Here is a 20,756-nt window from a genome sequence, read left to right on the forward strand (position 1 = left end):
ATGACTGACATCTATACACTTGGTCTGTCAAATTCTACCTCCAAATTATTTGTACTCATATTTGAAGGGTTTCAAGTTTCTCCTAATTCTTGAAGGAAATATAAAACAAATGTAGGCATTACTTATTGCTGAGTTTGTTAAAAGATTTTCACATAACCTTGTTTGAAATATAGAAAAGTTCCCTATAAAGCACTAGTATGAATGCCAGTGCTTTCAAAACATAATTGCAAACTTCTATACTGGCAAGTTAGTGTTATTTTTTTATAGTCTTTCTTCGGTCATCTAAAACTGAGAAAACAAATAATCTGAAGCCACAACTGGTAAATAACAATGCTAGTAAAGACAAACAAACAAACAAACAAATAAATAAAAAGGGCTATGAGCATTATACACATCTTCAATAACTATCTCTGGATAGAAAAAGGTAATTTACAGAACTGTTTCATGACAGCAGACATGCTATCCAGCTTGTAGGTTTACTTCCTTGGAGTTTCATTATGCTGCTGTCTACTATTTAGATTTTTCCAGCTGAGCAAGACACGGTAGTTTTCTAACAGGGGTAGATATTAATTTTCAGTTTGAATTATTACTATCTGATTTTATAGTAAGATTCAGAACTTCCTTTATTTTATTGTTTTATTGGTGTTCCTATATAACAAATTTAACAATGCTGTTAAATTTGTTAAAAGCATGAGACACAAACCTACCTTCCAGATGCCATCACTGAGTCTACTTGAAAAGAGGAGTTGTTGGTGTTCCTTTGCATATACACCCTCTTCATGTCCACAGTGCTGTTGTTTGTGAAGAGGCATCAGCACCTCTACAAAAAGTTTCAGCACAATGGACAAGTTTTGGGCAGTTACCCAGTAGTACAAGACGGCTGTCTCTCTGAAAGTACACTGGCTGCTGGTGGTGAGATGAAATCATTCCTTTCATAGGACTCAGTGGGGGGAGGCTGAAAAGTGTGTTTAAACTCTAAGCCACTTCATCTTTAAGGGCAACAAGCTCTGGAGAACCAATGTGAGGGGCAATATTCTTTTGTACTAGTGTCCTCATCGCTCATATCCCTCATACTCTTTTTTTTTTTTTTTTTTTACACTCTCTCTCTTTGGCTGTTTTGATCTTGAATCCACATTAATTCATTACAGTACAAGCACATGAATTCAGTGTACAACTGAATGGGATCACAATGAAATGAAGACATCCTATTGCCTCCGTGAGACGGGAAATTCATGACTCAGAGATAACTGATCCAAGCTAAACTGTTACACCTTGTGTGAAACCTTGTTTCAGTGTACAAGGCCAGGTTGGATGAGGCTTTGGGCAGATTGATCTTGGTGGAAGTTGTGCCTGCCCGTAAAAGCGGGGTTGGAATTAGATTGTCTTTAAGGTCCCTTCCAACCCAAAATATTTTGTGATTTTATGATAAGAGGATTATGTTGCCTTTTCCCCTTGTTATGCTTTTGAACAAGTGACAAATGCTAATTAAAGAAGCAAGGAAAATAGAATGGACATCCTAAATCTGTTTGATTCATCATCCAGGTTTTCAAACTTTGTACATCGCTCCTCCCTCCCCATCCCCCCCTTTTCTCTTACAGCAGAACACCTATCAGCTTCTTTTTTCATTTGTATTAAATCAATTCTAATCAAGACATTGATTATCTTGGAATCTGCAAGACAAAAGTGGAAGACAGAAGTGTACTTCTCCATTAGTCATAGAGCAGAGCTCTATGTGCAAACAATAGCTATAAAGATAGAAGTCATCTCTGCATTGGACACTTTTGTCATACTTTCTTTTTTACCAAGTGACTTCCAGTTATGTTCAGTTCATCCAACATGAATGTGGGCAGTTCAGATCACAAACTGATAGAATTGTTCACTGGAAGAGGCCTGTGATGGTCACCTAGTCAAACTTATGAAAAATATCCTATAAATATTTTTACAGTTGGGTATTTGCATATACATTAGACGGTTAACCATAGATGGTTAGCCTCAGAGGACATGAACCTTATGCTTTTATTTCCTCCTCAATAGATTGGAAATATACTTTATTACATTAAAAAGGTGCTTTTTCTCACTTATTTTTTCTAAGATGCTAGCAGATGAACAAACAAAAGAGAAGGATTTTTTTCTGAAAAGGTCAATGAGAATAGTTGTACCTTATCACACAAACTCTTGAATGCTCTACGCAATCAATAAATGAGTGTTAAAACCTAAAAAATGAGCTGTCATTAAGCTGTCTGAGAGTCATCAATGCAACACACAATATTACAATGCTAATTGAAATTGAAAAATCTTTGAATAAATTAGCATATTTTGAGTTATGCATTTAAGTATCTTTGCGTGTAGTAATGCGTAGTATGATGGGAGGAACCCATCTTTGAGTGTAACATTATCAGAGCTATTTTCTTACTCTCATTTGCCTCATTTACTAACAGTAATAAGAAAGAAGAGTATCTTAGAAATATTGTTTTCTCAATGAATGTCACAAATATAGAGCTGCCTGTTTAAAGCTACGGTATGTATTCAGGGGCATTTTTATGCATTCAAAATTACAATTTATACTTTCGCTGATATACAGCTGGATAAGATGTTCATCAAAATATCTTTTCACATCCAGGAAAGCCTAATAGTTTCCCAACGCAATGTTCTACAGATTTTTTGATGAGAATAATCAACCAAAATTAAAAGATCATTAACATTTAGGTTTAGAACAGGAGCATCTTTTGTGCAACAAAAGCATTTCCTAAGTATTTTTAAATGGAAATGTGCCATAGCTCAGGGACATTTTTAAAACTGTGAGAGACCTATCAATGGACAAAAGAGAAAGAAGGACCACATGTTGAGTGCATGCTTGATAGTCTGTGCAATTTATTGTGAAGTACCACTTGTACTAGGTCTGCCACAGAGCCATTGGTTTGAAAGGTTAATGACTGCAGCAATCACAATTTCAATTTACACGAAATGGGATGACAGGAAGCCAAATACAAAATGGAGAGGTCCCACTGTGATGGCAGCTGAGAAACAATTCATCAACAAAAGTGCAAGAGCATTGTAAAACCAGAGTGTGAGGGACAACATTTTGAGCGTGGGGAGGGCTTAGGACTTCTGTTAAGATCATTTTTTGAGGATAGTATAGAGTCATTAAAATGGCTAAATTTTTGAATACAAGCATAAGTTCTCCTTTCATACTTTTCCTTATAATAGATGTTAGGTCACCTGAAAGTGCTTATCCCACCTCCATACATTTTGTTTAGTGTATCTCTCTCCTCTTGTATTTTAAATTTTGACCTTGATTACTACCAAAACATCCATTGTCAAGATAAGCATTTCAATGTTTTTTGGTCCTTTTCTGCAGTTGTTCTCTACTTGCTTTCTGAAACATCAGCTGTTCTACAGTACAATTTGAGACTCTCTAAAGCTTTCATGTGCATACATATACAAAGAAATGCAATCTGAGACCTTGTGCTCCTGCTGTATGAACTATTTTTTGCTGGGTTTGGAGTGCAATTTGCCTTTTAATTGATGAAAATACCTTTAAAGATTTATATTTTTATTTTTGTTAAAATAAAAATAATATATATATAATAAATCAAACTTTGGAAATATCACTGACACTACAGAAATACAGTAATACTTGCTGCTTTCTTATCTGAAGTAACTTGAAATCATAAATAATAAGTTACTGGACATAAGCTGGGTGAAATTCTGGTCATCCCTATTTCCGAACAGACATCCTAGAATTGGGCAGGATTTAGGGAACTCAGCAGGTTGGAATGGCCTATGTACAATGAGAGTTTATATGGACAAAAAGGTTTCATTTAGGAAAAGAAGTGACTAAGTAATAAATGTGATTGAGATGTGTGAAATAATATCTAGAAGTAATGGTTTTCATAGAAGAAATACTATAGATATCTTATTAAAATAAATGGAAAAAGGCTTGAAATATGCATGAATTATTTTTCAGAGAAGGCATAATTAGGGTATAGACCTAAATTTGGTTAAAGTATATAAAATAAAAAGATGCAGCTATAACCTTCATCACAGGAAATATTTCAGTAGCAGAATGCCAGGTGACAGAACAGTATTTTAGGGGATTTATAACTCTAAACTTCCCATATCCTTACACTTTCCTTTATTTGTCACTGTTGAAAACAGTATACTGAGGCAGAGGGACATATAGTGCTGCTTTTCTTGTATTTCATCAGTTGTTTTATTTTATCATGAATGGGACCTGTTTCCTCTTGCCATGCTTGCATAAAGACAGAGGAAAAATGTGCATACTAGAAAGGCTGTGGAAAATACACAGAAAGTGATGTGAATTTTTTTATTCTTTACTTGCTGACACACCTACAGCACTAAACATTATAATATAGAGATATTTAAGTTCTTCAGAAAGAAATGTCAGTTATGAAATTATATCTACTCTCACTATAGTATGTATGGAGTCTCATCCTTTCTGTATCTTAATTTTTTTACTTTCATTTTGGTTATTAATGTTAGAGATACTTTATCTCCTGGTAGTATTACAGCTTAGTTATTTAAAGTCTTGTGGTTTTTAGGCTCTCTATAAGGAGATTGTTGCTGTCTTTTTATTCTGTAAAGAGATAGGTAAGAGAATTTATAGAGAGGAAAACAGTGCCTGAAACCAGTAACATTTACTGGTAAAATAACAAGTAGTAACTACTTTAGCTGAAAGAGTAGAACTATCTTTACTCTTACAAAATGATTCAACATATTAAGTGATGAAATAGCAGTAATTATTTTATAACTTATTAGAGGTACAAGTATGGACCAGAAAAACTGTGTGCATAGGATTACCCAGTGCATAATTCTGTTGAATTAATCAAAGTACATATAATAACTATGCCAGGTGATGTTATCTGTGCTGCCTTTAGGACCCAAACTCTGCATGACAGCTCTCTTGAGCCCCTGCCAGTGAAATGCTGATGCTACTGTGCTATGGCATGTAAATTTAGTCTAATTTCTTTAGAGCATAATACCAGTAGAGCTACAGCAGTTTAATTTCATGCCTTAATTTAAACTTAAATTCATATCTTTTTGTTTTGTTTTGGTTTATATAGTTATATTGTTGAAGAGATGGTAAGACAGGCAAACATCAAATGAAAAGCATAAAGCGGAGAGGTCGGATTTGCACATTTTGACAGTATAATGTTAAATATGTGTGCCTGTGTATTTCATCAAATCTTTCAATGGATTTTCTACCCTAGAGGAATGGTTAAGCAGATTATCACAAAGCACAGAATGGCTGAGGTTAACAGGGACCTCTGGAGGTCATCTGGTCAACCACCTCTGCTCAAGCAGGGCCACCCAGAGAAGGTCGCCCGGGACCATGTCCAAGCAGCTTTTGAAGGTCTCCAGTGATGGAGACTCTGCAAACTCTGGGCAACCTGTGCCAGTGCTCAGTCACCCACACAGTAGAGAAGTGCTTTCTGATGTTCAGAGACAGCCTCTTATGTTCCAGTTTCTGTCCACTGTCTCTCATCCTGGCACTGGGCACCAGTGAAGAGAGCCTGTCTCCATCTTCTTTGCAAATTCCCTTCAGGTATTTATAGACATTGTTGAATCCTCTCCAAGCCTTCTCTTCTCAGAACAGTCCCAACTCTCTCAGCTTTTCCTCACAGGATAGATTCTCAACCTTTCCACCAACACCTCCAGGTCTGCCAAGCTACTTTCCAGGTGGATGACCCTCAGCATATATCAATGCACGAAGCACAAAGATAAAGCACATGGGGTGAAAATATTAGCAGGATAGCATTCAGCTGGATATTAAAAGAAGGAGAGTGAGAAGAGAGGTAGCCTATGACAGACAGAAGCCAATGATCTTTGTCAGGGGGAGAGCATTTAAGCACAGCCATGAGAGGCACTGTAATTCCATCCTATATCAATGTCTACCAAAGCTGCCCAAACTGTTTTTGGTAAAACCTAGACAGGTGACAGGAAAATGAACTCACATAGACAAGCTGCTCACAGAGCTGAGGAGACCAGTCCTAACCACTCTCTGAAGAGAGTAGGGAACTGCAATAATAGGAAACTGCAAATTTTTCAGTAGAAACAGACAAATATGAGAAACAAAATAAACCCCAATTCATCTGAAAGATTTGTAACCAGTCATTTCTGAAGTTTGAAGCTTGGGTTAAGTAAGACTTCTGCTTTAGACTGATTTATAACAGTCACCAGCCCTGGACACGTTTTACAACATTTTTGGAAGTAATTGATACATTTGTAATTACATTAAACAAAAAATCTGAGTTTTGTGTTCATTAGCTCTAAATAGTCAGATATTTATATTTGCCTATCTTAACTTACCATGTGCTGATAAAGAAATGAAACACTTGAATAAAGATATATTACTATCAAAACCCTTCTGATGTAAGTAATACATCCTAGAACACAGAAGTACATGAAGAGCTGGCATTCTTCCTGGAAAAAATGTATAACACTAATCAATTAAAATACTTCCTTATAATATATTCTCTTTTTCCATGCCTCATTTTATTCAGAGAAACATCAAGGTCCTTTATTTATGAGACACTCAAAAATAATGATTCCAGAGAAATAGACAGAAGGTGTATTTTATCCACTATACTTTTACCTTTTTGCCTTAGATAATTAGGGACATTAACTCATGATTTGAAATAGCTTGAGAATACTGTCATTAACAGGGGAAAGTTCTCTGGTACCCTGAGGAAATGAGAAGCTTTTAAGAGCAATCACTGTTAATCACTAACATGCCAACATTATATACCTTCTGGAAATGGGGATGATGTATAGCCAGGTCACATTAAGTGACTATATATTTTACTTGCGTTGTGAGCTTTCAATAAAAATGTTGTTTTAAAATATCCCTTTGCACAGCTTGCTTTCACTACAAAATACATGATATCTAAGAATAGATCATTTGTAATTCTGTAAAATTTACACTTCTTCTTCTACAAGCTATTAAAAATATTCTCTCTGATTCCATAGTTAAGCTTCACTGTGTTTTAGCCTTATAATACTTTGTTACACAAATTCAGTTAAGTAGTAAATGCCAAGGGCAAGATGAAGGCCCTTATGTAAGGGTGAAAGAAAAACTAAATCCAAAGGTGATAAGTGCAATTATCATGCAATTTACCTTCAGCTCAGCAGAAGACTTAGTAACTGCACAGTTGCAGTACTCAAAACTGACTTCATAGGTTAATATTACATTCTGATGATTTGGAAGCCATTACTGTTATTCAAAATTTTTAATATTAAATATTTTCTATGTAATGTTAATTGCATATAATATCTTATAAAAGTGTTAGATGAAAAATAAAACAAGACTTTTTTTTTTTGATAAAGCAGTTTTTCTTGTGTATAGTGTTCATCACTACATATATGACATCAGGGCAGGTCTCACTTTTGGTAAAGAGCCATGTTTAGTATAGAAATTAATAAAACTTAGTAAAATCTTTTTGTGCCATATTTCCTTGCTGTTCCAGCTATGGGAAACTCACATGCCAGCACCAAGCCCAGAGGCACAGGACAGCAAATGTACATTGGCAAAGGAGGTAGATGTATGGGGCCCTCAGTGGAGATCCTACCCAGTTGAAAATATAGGGCCTGTTGATAAGACACATATATCAGCAATAAATCACCAAAAATGACTTCCGATAAAGGGATCTGACAAATTCATAGACTTGTAGAGCTAGGAAAAACACAAGTCATCCACTGCTGTCCACCTAACAAAAAATTCGTCTAGTGTAGTTTTAGCCAATTGCATCTTGTGATAACTATTTTGTACAAAAAAAAAATCAAAATCTTTCCTCTAAGTGACCAAACTTTTCATGACTAATTTTCTCTCCCATTATTTCAGCTTTTGCCAAACAGCCCTGACACGATCTGTCCTTGTACAGTCCTACTTTACTAACTTATAATTATTATCTTCTGGATGATTTCTGTCTGTATCTTTCAGCCATTAAACAGCCCAATTGTTGCAGATTGATTGTTTCCACACTTGATCAGGCATGCAGCATTTAAATACTGAATCCCACAATCTCTGCTGCCAGTCATCCTAAAACTGCTGAGACTGCAGTGGCCTATCATGTAAATTGAAAAATGAAGTGCTTACATTCTTGAAACCTCTATATAAGATCTGAAGTTCCTTCTTTGTGAATTTACTCTGTGCTTCCAGCAGCTCAAGAGCTTCAGGTCTATGTCGTACTGTGGCCATTTCCATTTCATCTTCTACAGTGTCTGCAGAATACAAGAGACAGAGAAGGAAGGCTCAACAAGAAATAGAGAATGTAGAAATGACTATCCATTGTAGGAAAAGAAAAATCCTTAAATGACATTAATTTAAAGAATGGCTTTTGCAGCCTTTAAGATATGTTAATTTTGAACTCATGGGGAAAGGGTGTCTATCTGCTTCAGTGGCTGCACAGAATGTGGAACAGTGGTGATAATCCATTGGTCTGGATATTATCACAACACATGTATAAATAATAATAAACTGGAAAGTGGACATTCTGCAAGGACATGCATGACACATTCAGTATGATTTTGCTGTTTCTACAACACTCTGAGCAAAGAAAACAATCTTATAAAACCTTAGTGTCACAGCAATACTGACAATTTTCCCTTGTTTTATTACTGGAAGTGAATTCACTGTATTAGACTGGGATTCCCAGTGCTCTCTTTTTATTGTAAAGTAGTACTTTCTAAAGTGTGTGAGAAGGATACTGCACATTCAGCAGTAGACCTTGCTTTGAGTACCATATAACAAACCCTTTTGGACAAACATGATTATTCATGGGGAGCAGCCTTAGCAGGGATCTTGAGGATTTTAGTGACCTCATCATCAACAGAATATGAATGTAAATATACGTCTTTAAGGCTTAAATAAATGTGGCCCTATAAAGATGAGAGAAAGCAATACATTTTTTCCGGGTAGAGATTAAATGTGAAAATTAAAGTCAGTGGAATAGATACAGGAATTTACAGTACAGATTTTTATTTATTTATTTATTTATTTTAATATGGAGGTACCAGGCATACACTTGACCAAAAATTGGAGCATTAAGCAGGCATTAAGCATAGGTTATACAAAACTTCAGACAAATTTAATCAAATCTCTTTCACCTTCTCTTTGAAGAGTTATACCAACTACAGAAATGTAACTTGAGCAAAACCAAGCATGTATAATTTTTCACTTCTACAACTGTGAAAATATATATTTTATTTAATCAGTGTGGAACTCTGCATTCTTAAAATAAACTTTCATTGTGTTCAATTTTCATAAGATCACAAAGAAAATACACCATTAAAACAGTGTTATGATTATATCTTCACATATTTTTGTTCTGCTTCAATGCAGTAATAATAACTTTCAGCTGCTTGGGAGAAATCTGGAGATACAGTTCAAACAAAAACAAAAAATGAACAACCTTGGAATAGAATCAGAGAATCATGGAATGGTTTAGGTTTGAAGGGACCTTTAAAGATCTAGTTCCAATAACCCTGCCATGAACAGGGACACCTTCTATTAGAGTAGGTTGCTTAAAACTCATAACCATAATATATAAACTATTTGGATAAATTAAAATAATAATAATAATAATAATAATAATAATATTGTAGGACCATGTCTTTTTTTCCTGTCAAAGAGATGTTGCTGTTGGCAGTCATCTCAGAAATGTAAGGATTAAAGAATTATTCCAGGTGTGGTAAGGAAGAAAACAGATGTTTAAAAAAAGTGGGTCCCACTGCCTGAGAGCCTTCCAGTGATTGGCTTCCTACCCTAAATCCCAAGACTAGATGTCCACTTTAAACTCATCAACTGTGAAATATTTCAGACAAGATAACCAACAAATGGGTGATAACTATAGCTTCTGCCTTTACCAAATTAGTAAGAATCATTTAATAGTTGTAATTACAAGTTCAAGATGAAAGGCATGGTATAAGATAGAAAAATGAACCTCATTAATACTTTATGGCTTCTCAAACCTGATTCTTTGAACATCATTTTCTCCTGACAGTGTGCCTTGAGTACATTTATTTTATTCATTAAAGCTGTCTCTGTTAAAACTTTTCAGCTTACAGTCAATGCAGAAAGATTTATTAGAATAAGAAATACAGTGCTAATCTGTTTAAATGACATGTTTGCAAATGCCCTAATATAATGTTAAATTCATTCACTGAACCAGACTGCAAATTCACAGAACCCTCTGCATTTCATAACTCTTCTGAGAGACACGATAGTTTTGTCTGGCTCTGTACTTTAGCTTTTCCCAAGTCATTAGTTATCAGTGTAAGCATTACAGAGAAGAATGTCTGTAGGAAAAATGAAACATGGTATCTTTCATTTAACCTGACAGAAGGTATTTTCGAAATCAGTGTAACCCATAATTTTATCTGAGAATGTCCATTGTGCATTGGCCTATGAGCAAGCTATATCGTGGTTCTTTTTTGTTTTTATTTGTAGGTTGTCTCAGATGACTCAGAGACCACCACCATCTTTATGAATAATACCACAGTAAATGCTATCAACATGAACAATAATAAAAAACAACAAACAACTCTCACAACTTTACATTGAACTTATGATGCTTGACGATAGTCTTGATCAAAATTATAAGAACATTTCAGCTCTCACCTTTAAAAAGAAAGTTTCTGTCATGCTGCAGTGCAAAGGGTGAGTTTTGAAAAACCTACCCTTATAGATAAAATTTTAATAAAGTTGGTCCAGGGTTAACAAGCTGTCATCCCAATATGGGGAATGTCTAGCAAAGTTCTTGAGCTACATTTTAATTCTGGCTGAGAACACCCAAGGTTTATTTTGTAAGGTTATTAAAGCTTTTCCATCATGTTTTAAAGGGAACTATCTTTTATATTGATTATAAAGTCCCTATAATAATGTCATGCTTTAGATATACAGCTGAGATTTTTTTGTCAGCTATCAGTCAACACTAGGTGCTTATGCTAAACTGACAAAAGAGTCACCCAAGAATAAATATTGTTCAAATTAACTTATTTTTTATATGACAAAAGTTATATGGAATTTAAATGGGCTACAGTTTAGAAAGAGAGTGACTTAACTGGAAACGAGCTCTCTGTGAATCATCTGACTACCTAGACAGACATCTATAAGCTCTTCATGAAGCTAGATCAGTAGACATAATAACTGTAAGGCTAGATACATAGGCCACAGAACCAGGCTGAGCACAGTGTCTGGTATATCCTTAGTGATGAATGTTTATACTTTGTTTTAATGATTTGGTAAAAATGTAAAAGACTGCAGTATGGTGGTGATGTTAGTTTTCTGTTAATGAAAATATTCAGTTCAACAATCTAATCATGCCCTACTTCTGTAGCACCTTGTAGATAGAAATAATCTAAAAATAATATCACTGGGAATTTCCTTATAATGTGCCAACTATGATGATTAAAATACTGATGATTAAAATACTATGATGAATAAAATTCATGAGTCAATTGCACTTTATTTATTTATTTATTCATACTTATGCCTAGTTATCCAGGCAAGAAAAAATATTTATAGTTACATATACACACTGAAAGTGTGTGAAAATATATGTGTTTCTACATAGGAGTTTCATAATTTATATGACCTTAATAATAATAATAATAAAATAGTTATTTCAGTTCTCTAGTTAATTCAGCCTAAGAAAGTTAAGGGCTTATTTATTTATTTATTTATCCATCCATAAAAGGCATGTTTATCCATATATGTCAATTGAGAAAGAGAAGCAAGTTCATATTCAATTCTTTATATATTAAATATATGTTCTTATTTATGTCATTAATGAATATCTTTCTTCCAGTAAAGAGTTTTTAATGTATTTGCCACGGGAACTATGCTTTGAACCTTTCATCATTCATTAAATTACAAAATGGTAAAATCAGTGCAAAACCCAGACATACTCTTCAAATAATGACTGCTGGAGAAACAAGTCCAATCTTAGGGTTTAGTTCATATCTGTAAAAATTGTCCGCGTGCATTTCCCTGCACAAACCCCAAATGATATGTCCCCTACTTATATAATAATTACATGCACATGCACTTCAAAGACATTCAAAGCCATTCTTGAGTCTAGCCCTTTCTGTAGCATATGCATTTAAGTGTTTAGCTAAGGAAGGATAGATTTAATTTTAAGTTTACCAAAGTAAAACACACAAATAAGAAAAAGCACTCTTTGAGATGCTTCGTTGAATGTGAATCCTGAAATAAGTTTTTCATTATTATTTAAATAATCTTTTTCTGCACATATTCATAGAAAGTAAGCACAGAATTGCAAATTCAGAGTTTACATTCTTTCAACAAAATACTTGTTTTAAAAATATTCCCTTTAAAATTTCTAAAGAATTTGTATTATGTGGTTGTCATTGTAGGTAGTGCTGACTTCATTCCTAGTATATTAGAATGTTGTTTCTTCCAAACCAGCAGAAATCAAACAGTACATTATGTCAAAATGGGATAATAACAATGTTCATCTACAATTTAATATAATATTTTCATGTAATATAATATTCTCATTTAAAACAGCATTTCATTATTTACAAGAGCACTGAGGAAAATGCTGACTGCATCTTCTCTTTCTACTATGTGGTTCTCAAATATGAAACATTTGATGCAAGTTTTACTTTGACTTCTCTTCTGGCTTATAAAACACAGCTTGAATATGCGTATTTTGCATGGTCAAAGCTATTAAGACTGATTCTAAATATTTTCATGTTACCTGTGCAGACAAAAATGTTGCATAGATATGTGCAATGAATAAGGATGTGTTGTTCTTCGAATAACTTCAAACAAAGGGATCAAACCATCCATTACTTTTTAGTCTAGGACTATGTCATGTCATGTAGGTGAAAGCAGCTTCTACTTAATGAATTAGTATTAGCTGTCACAACAGTGACTGCCCTTTTTAAGCTACCCGAGTTCCCAATAAAACACATCATCTGAAGCAACCATGAAAATGTTACTGTGCATCCAAATCTTTAGTGCTTTTCATCTTTGAGATCTCAAATAGTTAGAAAGGAAAGAAAACACCAGTCTTCTCTATGGAAGAGCATGTGAAAGGCAGTGAAATGGAATAGCAGAAAGAAATCCTATGTCCACATCACTGAAGTCTTAGCACTTAATAAAGGGCCTATGTTCATAACCTAGTGGCCTCAGGTTGTCCCATGATCACTGGACAGAGGGAACTGCTCTTGAAGGCTTTTCTTGCCTTAGATTGATCAATATGCTGTATCAAGAATAGGATACGGGAAGCATAGGGACCATTCAGCTTCTATTTTTAGGTGTTCAAATTAGCACACAGAATTAAGATAAATTAATCTAGACTGAATTGGGTACAAAAAGATATTTTAGTATCAGTTATAGAGGCCAAATGATATAGGAAGATGTTAGTATTATTGCTGTAATTTATCTCTACCTAGGTATATATGGATGGATGGATGGACGGACGGACGGACAGATGGATCTGTCTTTCTGTCTGTCTGTCTTTTCCCTTTTATCTGTCTGTTAGCCATCCAGGAAGGATCTTATTTTCTTACAGCATAGGATCAGGACAGTAAAGGAAATGTCAGTGTGCTTATCCTTTAAGTACACGGACACACTCTATTTTTGACACTTTATTTTTCTATTTTTTATTTTTCCCCAGGCACATACTTTAGGTCTCATTCCCTTTACAGCTTGATGTTATACAGTCAACTTGCAACTTCCTCCCATATCAGTAATGCCACTATTATCCTATGTACTGGACTGTACATACATAAATATATGCACACATACACAAAAAGCTAGCACTTTGTAAATGCATTGAGATCAGGCTTTTAACTTCACCAGTAAACCCCTTTTCAGCTAGGTTGTTGAGTGTAAGTCCCAACCCAGCAGCTTGTGCACAGCAGACCCTGGCACAGTTATCTTGCCAGCATACTCTGCACAGACAAATCTATTACCAGCCCACAAATCTGTTCATCACTCCTTTTTAAACCTCAATAGAGCATACAGTCACTTCAGCAGATGACTTTCAAATGTGCAGTTAATGAAAGTATAAGTTCTGATGCATGCAAACCTAAAAAAAAAAAAAATTAAAAAAAAAATCAAATGAAAAATAAAACTTGCTTTGAGTAACAGGAGATGTCGTTTTGGCAGCCGAGCAGGGCAAGAGCTTCATAAGTCGCTCTTTAATGCTGCGTTTGGTACTGTTCTGAGCGTAGAGGAAACCTAAAAAATACATTATCAGGACCGTTAACATAGTCTTGAGAACAATTCCTGTACATGCTGAAGCGTTTATCATTATAGCAGTATCCTGATAGGAAAAGGCCAAACAGAGAGCAGCCATCCTGAATTGCAAAAGGCAACCAAAATTTTTGAACAGGACAACAAAATCATTTTGTGCTTGCATCTTTCCAGCAAAGGGGATGTTTTGTATATGTGCATCTCTGGAAAAGTTCTTATAACCCCCTTAAGTTACAAGCCACTTTAAAACATCTAACTATGGTATCAGATTATATATTTGAAACAACACAAGGAGAGAGTGTTTGTAAAGATTTTAATGCTAAAATATTTTAAAGACTTTTAAGTCTATTTAATTACTTATTTGATTTTTAGCTTTAAAGTGGGAAAAAAAATAAATAAAAACACACAACACATAAATAAAACTTCAAAGATATCTTTTGTTGTCCTTTCTGGCAGTCTTCTACTTCCAAGCCTGAGTTTTCCCGTATCATCCATTTAGCAATTGTGATAACCAGCCTGGTACTTTTGCCTTTTCTGAATATTAAAATATCAACCATGATGTACAGCCAGTCTTCCTTTTCTTTAATATTTGTCATTCTGCATATATATAGCTATAAGTATTATTTAGGTTTTTCATCTTCAAATATTCATGGCTGAATAGTTAATGTTTGTGTGCCATAAAACAGATAAACAGTATTATTCTTATTTACTACAATGGAAATTGTCAGAGTGACAAAAAGCCTGTGACATCTAACTAACCATTTCATACAGAATGTTTAATACAAGCAAACGTCTCCTGGCTGGATATTTGCTGTAAATGACAGACTTAACATCTGTAAAACAGCTGACTAAATGATTTGTGTTCCTGGGAACAGTAAAGCTTAGTTTGAACACTATGCAACTCCCATACTTTTCATCTGAACTGCAAGTGCTCAAACATAAACACTGTTCTGCGATGACTTGCTACAACAGCTAGAATGCAAATCTGATGGGGCAAGAAGCGGAAGAAAACACTGAGTTTCTGTGCTAGTGGTGCAGTCACCAGGATTAACCCGGGTTATTCCAGCACTTGTGCTGAATACTGGTATTCATGGCATTATGTGGAATAGTTTCCTCTCTATCACCAAACTAGACCAAGAAGGAACCTCCCACCCTTAACACCAAGTGCAGCTTACAGGCAATCTTGAAAAAGTGTGTACTTTATTTGGGAATAGAAGGAAAGAGTGAGAAGGCTTTAAAGATACTAAAAGTTTTAAATGAAAGAAAAATATTTCTCAGTTTGTATACGAGTAAAATATTAAAGAAAATGAAATTAAAAAAAAAAAGAGAAAAAAAGAGAAAAAAAGGAAAGACTCAACTAAAGCCCTAAGAAATCAACCAATTCATAGAATCATAGAATGGCTCAGGTTGGAAGGGTTGTTAAAGATCATCTAACTCCAGCCTCTGTTGATGCAGCCCAGGATGCAGTTGGCCTTCTGGGCTGCAAGCATGCTGTTGTTAGTACACAAATTCTGCCTCCAAGAAAACTCCAGCTCTGGTGAATGGAAGAAAAAATCCAGTTTCAGAATAAGATCAAATGAACCTACATGAATTCATGAATTTCTCTGGAAATGTAAAAACTATTACAAATAATAAGAATGAATACATTTATTATTTGTAGCAGTTAACTGTCAGCTCAACTCAGAATCACACTGCAGGTAAAAGTATAAAATAAAAGACTCTCTGATCTGATGGGTATCTTAAAATTTGCCTTTTTTTTTTTTTCTTTTTTTTTCTTGGTCTCAGCTGGCAGTGTCTGGAGTACCACACTATGCTTGTAATGTACAGATTTGAATAGAAAGAGTCACAGAATCACAGAATGGCCGAGGTTGGAAGGGACCTCTGAAGATCGTCTAGTCCAACCCCCCTGCCAAGCAGGATCACCTAGAGCACATTGTGCAGGATGGCATCCAGGCAGGTTTTGAATATCTCCAGAGAAGGAGACTCCACAACCTCTCTGGACAACCTGTTCCAGTGCTCTGTCAACCTCACAATAAAGTGCCCCTTCATATTGAGCAAGAACCTCTTGTGCTTCAGTTTGTGCCTGTTGCCTCTCGTCCTGTCACTGGGCACAACTGAAAAGAGACCGGCTCCATCCTTTTGACACCCTCCCCTCAGATATTTATACACATTGATGAGGTCTCCCCTCAGTCTTCTCTTTTCCAGGCTGAACAGGCCCAGTTCTCTCAGCCTGCCCTCCTGTGACAGGTCTTCTAATCACCTTCGTAGCCCTCCTCTGGACTCACTCCAGTAGTTCTATGTCCCTCTTGTAATGGGGAGCCCAGAACTGGACACAATACTTCACGTGTGACCTCACCAGGGCTGAGAAGCGGGGGAGGACCACCTCCCTTGACCTGCTGGCAACACACTTCCAAATGAACCCCAGTATACTTTTGGCCTTCCCGGCCACCACAGCATATTGCTGACCCATAGTCAGCCTGCTGTCCACCAGGACCCCCAGGTCCCTCTCTGCAGAGCTGCTCTCCGGAAAGCACTTTGTTTATCTTAAAGATTCTTTTCTTCATTGGGAATTCTTCAAGCATATACATAGTCCAGAAATGTTTACTTCTATCTTTTTAATTTGAGTTCAAGTTTGCAAAGTTTTGTTGTCCTTGTATTACTTACTTAATTACAAAGCTCCACAACCTATGTAATTACTGAAGATGTATTCAGCATTCTGCAAAACCTAAAGGGATGTGTTATTTCCAAAGGTTTTGAAGCTCAGAGCCTTAATTAAGCAAACATTTTTACTACTTTCATGCTCACTCAAGAGATCACAGAACTTAATGGAAAGAATATGGACTTTGCAGTGGTATGAGCAAGGTCAAAAATAAAACAACGTGGGAGAAGGTAATATCAGAGAAGTAACAGAGGAGAACAGTATAACTTCTATACTCATTTTTGGCAAGTCTTTTAGAACCTTAACCCTAAGAACAGAGCAGAGGCTAAGTGGTGTATCTTATGGTATGGGGGAGCATTGTGATAGCTTTTTGCTCCCACTGAATGCAGCGAGTTGAATCTGCAACTACTGCAGTCCACTTTCATGACCTCCCCATCAGTACTACAACTCCTAATGTGATTTTTCATGAGTAAAGGACTCATGCCCCAGAAAAAGTATGTTGGGCTCTGGACCTGTGCTGAGCTGGTGTTTAATACACGCTGAGACACTAAAAAATGCTAATTAAGATGACATACTGTAATCATTTCAGTAAATTTTGTAGCTGTTTGCTCAGCTTAAAATAGGCTGTGGAAAAACTGTGGTGACTAAGACTCTAAGCTAGACTAAAAAGTACTGTTTATGTAGTAAGAGATTCGTATTTTATCATTAGTCTTCAAAATGGATAATCATGAGGATGTGGAGAGCCATTAAGCACCAATGAACTGATAATGACTGGCTGACGTTATTTCATTTTAACTACTATGTAATGGAATAATAGTAATTCTTAGCCTGTGAAGAGATATTCAGAAACTGAATTTTCCAAAACTCTTCTTGATTTCATTTGTTTAATAATGTGTTGATTAGAGATTTCATAGCTGTTATCTCTAGTCCAATCAGCCACAAACTCCACTGTGCTGTGTGACACTTCTTCTATTCAGGTTAGTTAACTAGGGCTCCTTGCTCTTTGGTTTAATAATTTGTTCCTCTGTAATGAAAGTTAAATCCCGAGACACATTTTTCCCCAGAATTCACTGTGGAAGTGTCCTAAAACTCATCTCCATATCACACCACCTGGATTTATTTTATTTTATTTTATTTTATTTTATTTTATTTTATTTTATTTTATTTTATTTTATTTTATTTTATTTTATTTTATTTTATTTTATTTTATTTTATTTTATTTTTTGTGGCCCCAGGAGGTGCTCACACTTCATATAAACTTCTGTAACTAGAGCATGGCTTACAAACTCATATTTAGGCACTGCTGTACTGATATACGTGCTGTATATACATAGATTTTAGTTATACTACACATATTTTAAGTGACTGCTATTTAGCATGATTTATATCTGTAGTTGCAAGTGATAATAAAGCAATTGTTTAAAACTCTGATTTACAGAGATGTAAACCAGAGAACTGTTCTACTATATGAAGAAAAGTATAATACAGATAGTACCATGCATACACATAACCAATAAAATTGCGTTATTAATCACTACTTTTAAAAATCATACTTGGCCAAAAGCATCCAAATCATTGTTTTGTGTGTGATGTCATCACTCCAATATCACAACATTAACAGTCTGATGTAGATATGACACTGCTGTTTACAAAAGATATACACAAAGAAGCAGATAAATTTTTACTCTTGAAATAAAAAATTGGTGTACACAAAAGAGTGTAAAAGATAAGGAAAAAAGATGTGTTAGGGTATAAAAATGATGCATTATAAGTTATGACTGATTTATAAATTGCCATACATTTGTAATCACAATATATCTGTACCTAGACTAGACCTATCTTAAGTCTTTACACGTTTATTTTCTTCATACATATGATCTCTCCTTTAGAAAGGCAGTACATACTGCATACTACCCTGCTGTTACAGAGACAGGTCAGACTACCCCAGGAAAGAATATCAAGCCAAGGGATCTTTTCAGGAGTTTTCAGAGGCAAAATATATCTCTTTCTAAATGCAATTGTTTTCATTTCAAATACTTTGTCATCAGCACGAAAACAAGAGCAGGTAGCCACTTTTTGTTGGTAGAGACTTCTACTCAGCAGAAGAGACTTCTGCCTGTCTTGTATCCACAGTAAGTGCTCAAGGTGGACTGTGACTGCTGTGGCTGCCCTTCCTTCTAAGTCTTCCACACCCTTTCTTGCCCACAACAAACTCCCTCTGTTTGAAGCAGCTCCCTCCTGCCTTGCCTCCTGACTCATTGCTGACTTTCTATAATGACATCTGAGTGATAAATTTCAACCTAGAAGGCACACTCATCTGAGTACTTAAAAGAGCTTTTGGGATTGATAATCATCCTATTTAACAGGAAGTTCAAAAACTAGGAACAATTATCTCAACAAAATCCTTCCTCAGTGTCACTGAAAGAGAAAAGTCACCTGTAAAACTCTTTGTTCACACTCTTTCATTCATGGATTTTTACTTCTCTTTACTTTCTGTATTTCACAAAGTCTCTCTACTTATTTGGCAGAGCCAGCTGATAAGCTTCCACTGTTTAAGACTTTCTCCACTTTTTACTCAGCAGTATTTGCAATACACTGGCCACATCCCATGCTTCAGCAGTACAGCTAAGCTCCCAGTAGTGCTGGAATCTGCATTTTGTTCACTTAGGGGATTTTAAGTCTTTTTAAGAGTCTTATAAGAATAAATATATATTTTATTTATTTATTTATTTATTTATTAATCATAGGCTTAGCAAGGTGGACATTACAGTAGGAGTAAAGTAGGCTCTACCACTAGGCTCTCTGGATATCTCAATAGCAGTCTCTGGTCAGTGAGGAACCTGAGGCTTGGTACCAGTGATGGGTAGTGAGAACCCTTCCAAGCACTCCCTTGCTTATGTGATCTGAGAGGCTCAGCATGGCAAGTAGGACAGCAAGAACTTGTAAAGAAAACCTTCTAAAGAGTTTGAATGAGTAAATGTGATTAAACAGTGATAACAAAATAAGTTTATCTGGATTAGTGAAGATTCACTGAGTTTTGTGATAGAGGAACACCAACCAATGCTTCAATCAAAATGAAGGATCGGTTGCAAATGAAGGACTACAAAAAAATGATATTCAAGAATAAGAAAGGAAAGAGAGGGAAATACTGTTGGGAAAAGACTAGAAAGAACATCTGTAGAAAAAAGGATTAATCTATCAAAGTGAGAGACAGGTGATGGAAAGGAATCAAAAGCATGATAATAAGTGAGCTGCAATGAAAAAAGAAGGGTTCTGAAAAGAAAGGAAAGAGACAGAAAAAAAAATTTTAAGGGAATTAAGAATTAGAATGAAAAACTGAACAGGGAGATATAAAAAGTTGTGAGAAAGCTTTCAAATATTTATTCCCTACATACATCTATCTTATCTAAACTGTGTGTATGGTGTGTGTGAACATGTTCAATGCTCAACACAGATATGCTTATGTTTTCCAAGGAGTATTCATTTCTTGAGAGTCCCTGAAAATTGGTAGAACAAGTGCTATTGATCTACTTTATGATTTAAGAGTTCTGCTTATTGTTTACTAGAGACACTGTACAAAGGAAGCAAAAGTTACTGTATGGAAGACAATTTAACCCAATGATTTTTCCCTATGGATTACAGTATACAAGTGATCGTAGGTGAATACAACGTGAAATGATTATGGAAATATAAATCAAAATTTCCTTGACAGTTGTATGTTGTTCACAGAGATTGATAACTTCCCTTAAAGGGACTCTACAGCTAATAGTCTTGAGACATTATTCTGGCCCATATCTTCAGAAGATTATAATTGTAAGTAAGATGATCTAGCAAGTTAATCCACAACGT

At 35.3% G+C, this 20,756-nt stretch overlaps 2 protein-coding genes across 11 annotated transcripts in view; one reads left to right on the plus strand and one right to left on the minus strand.

The window, feature by feature from the left end:
- PACRGL (parkin coregulated like) overlaps positions 1-20,756 on the plus strand; it is an 80,519-nt gene that overhangs the window by 53,001 nt on the left and 6,762 nt on the right. The window lies entirely within an intron of this gene.
- KCNIP4 (potassium voltage-gated channel interacting protein 4) overlaps positions 1-20,756 on the minus strand; it is a 433,785-nt gene that overhangs the window by 38,730 nt on the left and 374,299 nt on the right. For 8 of the 10 annotated variants that reach the window (XM_048062815.2, XM_066995712.1, XM_048062816.2 and 5 more), the window contains one exon: positions 8,117-8,241. In XM_048062815.2, the coding sequence (XP_047918772.1) occupies positions 8,117-8,241 (125 nt within the window). Of the gene's footprint in view, positions 1-8,116; positions 8,242-14,131; positions 14,234-20,756 lie in introns of all 10 variants that reach the window. The other 2 variants (XM_048062812.2, XM_048062817.2) reach the window with 1 other exon arrangement.

Source organism: Anser cygnoides, chromosome 4, assembly GCF_040182565.1.
Source record: "Anser cygnoides isolate HZ-2024a breed goose chromosome 4, Taihu_goose_T2T_genome, whole genome shotgun sequence".
NCBI classification, from domain to species: Eukaryota; Metazoa; Chordata; class Aves; order Anseriformes; family Anatidae; genus Anser; species Anser cygnoides.